Here is a 10,747-nt window from a genome sequence, read left to right as displayed (position 1 = left end):
ATTATGTACATACATACATACATACATACATATGTATATTTTTCTGTAACAGAAGTTTTGTATTATATTTTGTTTATTACTTGATCCTTTGACTACAACAAACGTCTATAAACTCTCATTTATAGTACTTACATACATATGTACATATATTAATGTTTTCTGTTACAATTTGGGATTTAAATTTTGATTATGTAAATTTTTAAGAATTGTTTAATTATTTGCCTCATTGAGACCTACATTATCACAATATTGAAACTCGGTTAATTACAAGATAATTTACATTTTTACTACGCACAAAACACATAAGTATGTATGTATGAATGTATATGTCATCACATAAAATATAAAATAACGTAACATTACTTTTCATAACTTTACAGGCGAAGAATAATCGATACTTATGATAGAAATCAATCATATTGAAACAAATTTGAATTGTGGTTATAAAATGGTTATGTACTGTCAGCGGCAGCAGAAATTTTTATTTTATACATACATATGTAAGTATGTATGTAATATGATATAGTGAATCGTTTGCATTTTAGGTGACAATATGTACATACATACATACTTATATACGTTTACCCCGAGAGTTAATTTTGTAGGCATCACTCCAGAAAATTCTATTACCCCTATTATGCGTCTATAATTGTGCATAAACTGCTGCCATTCGACAACAGAATACCAAATTGTCCTTTATGAGGCAATCTTGTCTAGCTACTGCAGACGTACATAAGTACATATGTATGTACATATGTAAGTATATTATAGAATGCTATCAACCCTTATTATGTCCAAACAAGAAAATTGTCCAAAAGCAGTGATATACATACATATATTATTTTACGAATTAGAGTTTAAATACATTAAATTTAGTAAAGGAATTGTGTTCCAAAAATAACGGATTTGGAAAATATATTTATCCACATTGATGTTGTCGCTCAATATAAATAGGCGCCATTCGATATCACGCAATAATACCAAAGCTTCCTCCAATCGTTTCTCAAACTCGACTTTTTGGATAGCCTTTAGCCCTTTTACCGATTATCATTTATCTTGAAAAACAACGGTTCTTTAAAGTTCTTTTATTTTTAGCAATAGGAAAAGTATCACGGAGCCATGTCTGGCGAATATGTAGGTTCCAGCGTATCGGTAGGGTATTGTTTTTGGCCAAGAACTCACGAGAAAGCAATGAAGTTATTTACGAACGTTAGTCAAGTTGAACTTTAAGCAATTTATGAATTTTTTAAGTAATATTTACATTCATACTTTTTATTTTGCTGTGAAATGTTTTATTTAATAAAATATTAATATAGTAAAACGTTTTTTTTTTCTAACAGCTTTCGGCAAAAAAGGCTAAATCGAAATTCAGGAAATTTAGCAGATTTTACAAATTTCCTTCTGTTTTATTAACATTTTTTCCGGTTAGTATTGAAGTAGCTTTTGTCTCATTGAAACAAAAGACTTAAGCTACAAACTCGATTTATTTGTTTCTAAATTCTTAAACAATAGTATATTTTTCATACAGGGTACTCACAACTTGTACATAACGCATTGTAAAATCATAAATTACTACACTTGTTTAAAAAAAATGTTGTTGGATTACATAGTACAAAAATAAGTTTACGCAATTAAAATTCTCTTCGCTATGTTTTCGGTTCGTTATAACTTTTAACCTAATAGTTTCAATAAACGCTTGAAAAAATCTAGAGAATTCCAGAACTGAGTGCATATAAATCACAAGAATTATAAAAATCGATCAGCTACTTGCATAAGAGAAGAGTTGATCCATCCCCTAATTGAAACTAAGTAGTATTTTGTCAGAGTGTTAGAAAGTACGAGAAGATGAGAAATGAGGGTGCAATTCAGAGAGAACATTTATCTCTCTCTTTCTTTGTAAGAAATTATATGATTTTGTAGGCGATGTTGTTAAATAGTTAGTTCTGGAAAAGTTAAATTGTTCAGTTAATACAAATATTTATTATCGCCTTCAAAATAGGCTGAGCCAATACATGTCATACACTTGTTATAAGCCTCGGCTAAAATAGCCTTCAGTGCTTTTTGCGAATTTCGGTTTTGTGTTTCGGCTCATTTTTGGCCTTACGCCTCCTCACCAGTAATGATTTTGCAAAAGACTCAGGTTGTTGTAGCGGAAGAAAGCATTCCTAAATTAATTTCGAGGCATGGTGCCGAGTTGACAGTCCTTGGTCGGATAAAAATCCGGGTCCGTTCCGGTTACTTAAACCTGACTTTCTTGGGAACGGAGTTTTTAAGATTCTTTGCTATGTTATATAGTATAATTATATTGTTTACTAAGTGTTGGCTATGGTGGTTCTCATTCACGATATAATCGCAACGAAAACAAATAAAGTTGATAGTACACGACTAACTGGAAATTTTCAACAAAAAGTCCTTGTACTAAAGGCTTATTAAATACATTATAATTAATTATTTAAGGAAGTGTATTTATATACATACATATGAATCAAAGGCAAATATGAGTCAAAGTACTGATCTAAAAAAAGTAATGTATTTTTCTCTATGTGTGTGAAAGAGACAGAAACTAACATTTTTTAGAAATTTTTTTCATACAATGAGCAGAAGCGTTTCTATATCAGGAGAAAACTCAGTGATTTCATATAGAAAAAAAACACCTTATAAATTCTCAATTCGAATCAAAAACCCACCGACAATCACAACTTCAACGCATCCCTAACCTTATTCGGTTTAAGTAATATAAAATCAAAAATACTTATATCGATCAACACTTTCAATCATAGCTTCCTCTCCTTAGCGAAACTCAAGGTAAGACCTCAGAAATTCAAAGCTAAAACTTTTATTTTCCGCTACCACACCTTTTTATAACAATCAATGAAAGACATTTCTAAGTTTCAAATTATTTAGTCAAATTTATTTACAAACTTAAATTATAAACAGACTTTTCTTCTCTTAATAAATTAATCTAACAGGAACTGAATCTTTATAATTTTGACTTCTCTTCTTTAGTAGCTTCTTCAGGATTATCCTTTACATTCAAATGAGCTGGTCCAGTTTGTTGAATTTGGATAACGCGCTCATTGGACTTATCTTCGATGGCCGGCTTTGGTACACTAACTGTTAACACGCCATCCGAAGACAGTGTGGAAACCACTTTATCGGCCTGGAATCCTTTTGGCAAAGCATAGCGACGAACAAAGTGTCGTGCGATGTAACCATGATCATCTTCACGTTCTTCGTGTTTACCCTCGACAACGATGTGATCATCAACCACTTTCACACTCAACTCACTGGGCTTGAACTGCTGTACATCCATACTGGCTTGGAAGCCATCTTTTCCCACAGTTGCTACGGGTAAATCTTTCTCAAATTTGCGTAAGCGGCCACCGGGTGAGGAGGTAACGGCGGGCCAACGAGTGTAAAACACCGGTTCGTAGAATGGCGTTAAGCGGCTCAAATCATCAGCCAAGCTCAAGATCAATGGTAGAGACGACATTTTTACTTTTGTATTTAGTTTATTCACTTCACAGTAATTGAAAAATTTAAAAACAGTTTTTTCGCTTTGCTTTTTGGCAAAAAATTTATTTTAGATTTTGTTTAAGGTTTTTTGTGCGCTTGTTCAACGCTTTCTTGCTTTGATTGCTTGTTGTTTGAAATTCAACTATGCCGCTAATCGCGTGTGCCGGTGTATTTATACTCACAGCTGGCGGAGCAACCATTCCGCCGTGCCGAGAGATTGCAGCGACGTTATCAAAGTACGTACGTGTCTCCACTCTCTCACTTGACGAATGAGCGCTCACAGTTTCATTTTGTTTGGCCAGAACTTTCGATTTCAAGAAAATTCGATAAGTATAGCTAAAAGGTTAAAGCCCAACACAGTTTTATTTAGCTACATGAATGTTAGCGGGCAAACACTATATCTGTTTGCTAATAATATACAATACTAATGAAAATACGTGTACAATTTTGGATACATACTTGTGTACACATAAGTACAGCCATATGTATGCATAAGGTCATTTAAATAAGTACTATTTAAGTCACCAATTAATTATTATAACAATAAATCAATATTATTCATAACTTTTTGAACACATAGCGGATATGAGAACTTTCGTTCCTCCGCTTGACTTAACCATTAACTTAAGAGGTCAAATTTCGAAACGTAGATTTAGAGGTAGTAGTAAATTTTACACCATTTTGATTGTTAAAATTTATTAGAGATTTTTTTATTATAATACTTACAAATTTCATCAAACTGATTTAAATTAATTCTAATTACTGTATTTGGTAAGAAAATTTTAAACTCTTTGTATTTTTTTGAAAAATTTGTCGTTTATTTTAGAAGCCTTTTTTTAGGATTATGAGAAAATCAAAACACAAGGTGTAAAATTTACTACCACGTCATTAGTTAAAGGTTAGGCGTTACATGGGTTTACGGGTTTCAAAAAATCGATTTTTTATTGTCTTATTAAATTATACAACACCTGTAGAGTAGTAGTTTCGGAGATACAGCCCTGAGAACTTATGCGCTCGAGGCTAGCTAGGCTAAGTGCGCCGTCTTTAAACTCGTTTTTCTCGAAACTGTGTTTTTGAAGTCGGTTGGCAAGATTTCTCGAAAAGTACTCAACCGATATTTATGAAATTTTACACAGGTCTTTGGGATAAAATTCTTAAAGACTTGAACGAAGAATTTTTTTAGATTACAACTATCTGGAAAAAATGTCACGAAATTTTAATTTTGTTGCAAAAATGTCTGCCGAAAATCCAATTATCAGTTTTTTTTCCTTCGTCCATGTTCTAAGTTAAGGTTTTAACTAAAACACGTATTTTTCACTTTAGACGATCCTGTAAGGAGTTATCCTGCCAACGCAGGCGCATCTTTTTCCTGAAGGGTCAGCGGAAATAGCGTCGAAATGGCCGAGTTTAAAATAATTTTTTCCAAAAAGTGCAGAATTTCTTTGTTAATAGTGTATAATTGTAACAATAAAAAGCACTAAAACATATTGAAATTTTTATATGAGAAAAAATTGTTGAAAAATACTGTTTTTATCCGAGGAAACCCATGTAACTCCTTAAGGGGTTAGGCCAGATTGGGATACTTAATAATTCGAATAGATATTAAGAAATATGTAGATTTATACATACTTATGTATACATTTAAAACATAATCGATATATTCACATGTTTTATCCACAAACTTCATCAATCAATAAATCAAAAAAAAAAAATAATCATAAATATATAAATAAATAAATATGTGAATTTAAGTATGTGAAAGCATATACATACATATGTATGTATGTACATTTGAGTATTTCTACTATATGAAACAGGCAATACACTACTAGTAATAATGCCCACAGATAACGTTAATCAACCAAAAGCTTTTATTTAAGCTCATAAGAACTCATTAAATGAGTTTCATTTATATACATATGTATGTATGTAAGTATTTACGAACGCGTGTACAAAAAGAAAATAGATACATTCACATCATCTTGACACAAGCCAACTGACAGAGTTATAAAGTATACATATAATAATGAGGAAGAACGTTCACGCAATTTCTGGAAGGCGAAATATCGTTCTAATGTTTGGCAAACAAACCCTATACGAAATCTATGTACATATACGCACAAATTTTGTATGTATACGTATGTATGTATTGAAAAAAGAATGCAGGCAATAGCCAAAATGTGAAAAGCATGAGAACGATAGAAGGGTCTATTACACTCAGTGTACGTATGTATGTGTCGTTGCTCTTATCTCACACCACAGCGAAAAGGTTGCTCCGCCAGCTGTGAGTATAAATACACCGGCAATCGCGTTTACCGGCATAGTTGAATTTCAAACAGCAAGCAATAAGAAAGCGTTGAACAAGCGCACAAAAAACCTCAAACAAAATCTAAAACAAATTTTTTACCTAAAAGCAAAGCCAAAAAATTGTTTTTAAATTTTCCTATAACTGTAAAGTGAATAAATTAAATACAAAAGTAAAAATGTCGTCTCTACCATTGATCTTGAGCTTGGCTGATGACTTGGGCCGCTTGACTCCATTCTACGAACCAGTGTTCTACACACGTTGGCCCGCTGTTACTACCTCGCCCAGTGGCCGCTTGCGCAAATTCGAGAAAGATTTACCCGTAGCAACTGTGGGAAAAGATGGCTTCCAAGCCAGTATGGATGTACAACAGTTCAAGCCCAGTGAGTTGAGTGTGAAAGTGGTCGATGATCACATCGTGGTCGAGGGTAAACACGAAGAGCGTGAAGATGATCATGGTTACATCGCACGTCACTTTGTGCGTCGCTACGCTTTGCCAAAAGGATTCCAGGCCGATAAAGTGGTTTCCACACTGTCTTCAGATGGTGTCTTAACAGTAAGTGTACCAAAGCCGGCCATCGAAGATAAGTCTAATGAGCGCGTAATCCAAATTCAACAAACTGGACCAGCTCATTTGAATGTAAAGGATAATCCTGAAGAGACTACCAAAGAAGAGAAAGCAAAAGCGTGATTCTTTCATATATCATTTATTTAATTCATAAGCATTGTAGAAAAGTATTCATTTGATCCATTATTAAATTATTTTGTTAATAGGAAAAAAGTCTGAAATTTAAGTTGTATTGCATTTAAAAACTGAATTAAAAATAAAACAGTTGTTTTAAATTAAAGTAATTAAATTGTCTTTTTATTAAAAGGTGGTTCATTTCGAGATTTCCAACTTAAAAAAAAGCACAGAAGCTTCAAATTTAATGGGGAATGTGTTTTATCATTCGAAAGAACATACTTTGGCACTTATGTTTGGGGGATTATCTCTTTTTTTAGATGGTCCATACTAACTATCAGGTCACAAATTTGAGTCAATATTTAAAGACTAGCGCTAGAGACTGTTTAGTGAATAGTAATTAGTCACAAATTCAGACTTTACCTCAAAATGTCTCAAATATTGACTAGAGACTGCTTGCAGAATTCCACTATTAGACTTTACATATGCCCACAGGAAAAAGTCTACCGGTTTGATATAAAGTCCGGATCATTTTCAAGTTGTTGATCTTCCCAATTCTCGAACATACGACGATTTTGGTGTTCCAGCGGCTTCAGTTCTTACATCAATTTGATCCTATAAACATGTAGACCAAGATCTTTTTGCAAAATCACCCCAACGACTTCACAGAGATGTCAAACGCTTGAGAACGACGTGTGAGAGCTGATTTGTGTCTTTCTCTCGGGCATTTCTTTGTCTCACTGGCACGGCAATATTTTGTACTGTGCCTGTGAATTCAAAATTTTCCACTAGAGGTTCAATTGTTGATCTGACAGAACGATTATGACGGCGTAGTGGACATAGTGCTCTTAATGTTGAGGCCACTGACTCCGAATTTCGGTAGTAAATTTAATCATTTCGACTCGTTGTTCGATGGTATATCTTTTCATGATAAAATGGCAAACCTTACTGAAGAGAAATTTGTTGTCCCTATCGGTCTACTCTTATAACGTCTCTCTTGAAAAAGCCGCTGTAAGAAGGTCCCACAGTTTTCACTAGTGACGATTGCATAGTTATTCCATTTATAATAGTATACGTATTTGTACAAAGATTACAACGTTCTGCGAGTTAATATATTCTTGGAGGTCATAATTCATATTGCAGTGTTGTTTTCGATGTTATTAAAAGGAGTAGAAACCAGTAAAAATAAATTACTCTCTTGTTAATCGAGAACACAAAAAAATTGCTTATCAGTTGCGATTTTACATGCGACTGAACTGTATGAACGACTATACCATTCGCAAGGGTTGAACTGGTGCAATGAGCTTTTGGCCTTAAGGCATATCATCCAAATGAAAATAACCACGACAGTGCTCATCGTATCGTTTACGGTAGCAACAGATGGAGTAAAGCAGCTTCCGACTGTAAGATTTCTACTTCAGCGAGCAAGTTTAATAAGGCGTTAATATAATCGCTTAAAAGAAGTCAGAGCTTCAAAAAGATGTCACCGTCACGATCATTTCATCACTTCGGAAATAAAAATCCAAAATGATTCTTCCATACATCTGATGCAATTCGAATTTATATACTTATTTACTGTTTCAGACCAACAATTGTTGTACTAGTTGAACGTATTATGTAACCACAGACATTTCAGTGCACATTTCTTTTGAGGTGACATCAATGCTTCGAGGAATCCGTAGAGAAATGCAATTATTATCAAAACTCCCAAGCATACAAAATACAGCTTGTGTAAGAACTGAAGCCGCTCGACCTTTCAAAGCGGCATCGCTTCGCTTTATGGGCTCTTGAAAAGTTCCAAGCAAATTCGACGTTTTCAAGCCAAATTTTGTTCAGCGATAAGGCCCATTTTAGGCTCAACGGGTATGTAAAGAAGCAAAATTACCGCATTTAGAAGAATACCAACCTGAAGAGATTCAACAGCAGCCATTTCATACAGTAAAAAACGGTTTGGTGTGGTTTATGGGTTGGTGGAATCATCAGTCTATATTTCTTCAAAATAATGCCGGTGAGAATGTAACCGTCAATGGCGACAGTTATCGCGCCATGATAACCGACTATTTGATGCCTGAAATTGAAGCTCGTGCTCTCGGCGACATTTGGTTTCAACAAGACGGCGTCACTTTCCACACATCGTATCAATCAATGGATTTATGCAGAGAAAACTTCGTCGGTGAACAGATAAATTCATGTTTTGGGCCGGTCGATTGGCCACCAAGACCTTGTGCTATCACATTGTTAGACTTTTTCTTGTGGGAATATGTAAAGTCTAAAGTCTATGGAAACAATCCCAACATCACACGTGTTACTCGTAATTCAAAGAATATGATACATATATATAACTCTTACTACTCCGTAAGAGTCTAAGGAAGCCGAGCCTACTAGGAAGTATGTATGTATCTCCTTGTAAATAAATTCAGATCATGTTCGTTGTTCCTTGCAAAAGTTAAAAAGAGAGTCTAAAAACGTTCCTTGTTTTCTAGTAATCTTAATCCTCATGTTCAGAGACCTCTCCATGAAACGATCCTGCTAATATTACTTACAGCCCAAACCTGGTCACTTCCATAAAGGTTACATGTTCTTACGGGTTTCAAAAAATCGAATTTTTTATTGTCCTATTAAATTATATAACGCCACTAGAATCTTGTCCTAAATATTTAAAGTAGATCCGAGTAATAGTTTCGGATCCTTGTGACCTTTTTAGTTAGGCTAAGTGCGCCGTTTTTAAACGAGTTTTGTCGAAATTTTGTTTTTGAAATCGGTTGGCAAAGGTTTCTCGAGAACTACTCAACCGATCTTTATGAAATTTCACATCTTTGAGATACAATTCTTAAAGATTTGAACTCAGGATTTTTTTCGATTACAAATATTTGAACAAAATTTCGGAAAATTTTAATTTCTTTGTAAAGGTGTCTGCCAAAAATCCAATTTTAATTTTCTTTCCTTTGTCCAAGTTCCAAGTAAAGGTTTTAACTAAAACACGTATTTTTCACTTCAGATGGTCCGGTAAAGAGTTATCCTGCGAAAGCGGGCGTATTCTTTTTTCAAGGGGTCACCGCTGGAAATGGCGTCCCAATGGCCGAGCTTAAAATATTTTTTTCGAAAAATTTCAGAATTTCTTTGTCAACAGTGTCTAATTGTAACAATAAAAAAATCAAATAAAATGTATTTCATTTTTTATATGAGAAAAAAATTTTTGAAAAATACTGTTTTTTCTCGAGGAAATCCATGCAACTCCTTAACAGTTTTAACATTTATGCCAAAGAAAGCGAAAAAGCGAATATGAAAACCCAATAGTAAACTCGACTCCACAGTACGACGATTTTTATTGCAGAACAAAGTGTTATGTAATTAAAAACCACAAGTTTATCTTTTAATGTTAGGATTTATTTAAATGCAATATTATATATATTTTAGAAATAATGTAATATTATAATACAATTTTTGGTAGCAATTAATTGCATATGTGCATGTGTATGTATACTGATTGAAGTGATTTAACAGTTAAACGATTCGATTAAATTGACTGAATCAACCCTGAGCAACAAAGCGAGTGCAGACAGTAAACACTTAAGCGCTTGCCTGCTCCTCACTGGTGACTTCTTTGGGATTCTCCTTCACATTCAAGTGAGCTGGACCAACTTGTTGAATTTGAATTACGCGCTCATTGGACTTATCCTCGATGGCTGGCTTTGGCACACGTACCGTTAAGACGCCATCCGAAGACAAGGTAGAAACAACTTTATCGGCCTGGAATCCTTTTGGCAAAGCATAGCGGCGAACAAAGTGTCTTGCAATGTAACCGTGATCATCTTCACGTTCCTCATGTTTACCCTCGACCACGATATGGTCATCAACCACTTTAACACTCAATTCACTAGGCTTGAATTGCTGCACATCTAAACTGGCCTGGAAACCGTCCTTGCCCACAGTGGCTACGGGCAAATCCTTTTCGAATTTACGCAGTTGATTTCCGGGTGCGGTAGCTAGTGCTGGCCAGCGCGAATAGAAGGCCGGTTCGTAGAAGGGCGTCAAGCGGCTGAGGTCATCGGCCAAGCTCAAGATCAATGGTAGGTTTGCCATTTTTTCACTTTCAATTTACTTTTCACTTTCTATAAATGCACGAAATTGTAATTTTTAAATTTTTTATTAGCTTTTGCTTTTGCTTTTACTTTGATGGGCGCTTGTTCAACGCGTTTATCTTTTGCGATTTTCTGTTCAACTGATGCCGACTGCTGCAGAGC

At 34.5% G+C, this 10,747-nt stretch overlaps 3 protein-coding genes across 3 annotated transcripts; 1 reads left to right on the top strand and 2 right to left on the bottom strand.

The window, feature by feature from the left end:
• Positions 1–2,881: 2,881 nt before the first annotated feature.
• LOC125778667 (heat shock protein 23-like) lies at positions 2,882–3,680 on the bottom strand. The gene has a single exon (XM_049457582.1). The coding sequence runs from the start codon at positions 3,491–3,493 to the stop codon at positions 2,981–2,983; it is 513 nt and encodes a 170-aa protein (XP_049313539.1). The 5' UTR covers positions 3,494–3,680; the 3' UTR covers positions 2,882–2,980.
• A 2,154-nt stretch (positions 3,681–5,834) lies between these two features.
• Positions 5,835–6,678, top strand: LOC125778721 (heat shock protein 23-like). Its single transcript, XM_049457842.1, has one exon. It carries the CDS (start codon positions 6,000–6,002, stop codon positions 6,510–6,512), a length of 513 nt encoding a protein of 170 aa, XP_049313799.1. The 5' UTR covers positions 5,835–5,999; the 3' UTR covers positions 6,513–6,678.
• A 3,190-nt stretch (positions 6,679–9,868) lies between these two features.
• LOC105222466 (heat shock protein 23) lies at positions 9,869–10,747 on the bottom strand. Its single transcript, XM_011199812.4, has one exon. It carries the CDS (start codon positions 10,584–10,586, stop codon positions 10,074–10,076), a length of 513 nt encoding a protein of 170 aa, XP_011198114.1. The 5' UTR covers positions 10,587–10,747; the 3' UTR covers positions 9,869–10,073.

Source organism: Bactrocera dorsalis, chromosome 5 (genome assembly GCF_023373825.1).
Source record: "Bactrocera dorsalis isolate Fly_Bdor chromosome 5, ASM2337382v1, whole genome shotgun sequence".
NCBI lineage: Eukaryota > Metazoa > Arthropoda > Insecta > Diptera > Tephritidae > Bactrocera > Bactrocera dorsalis.
Note: the sequence above shows the minus strand (reverse complement) of the source record. Positions and strands in the feature narration are given on the sequence as shown.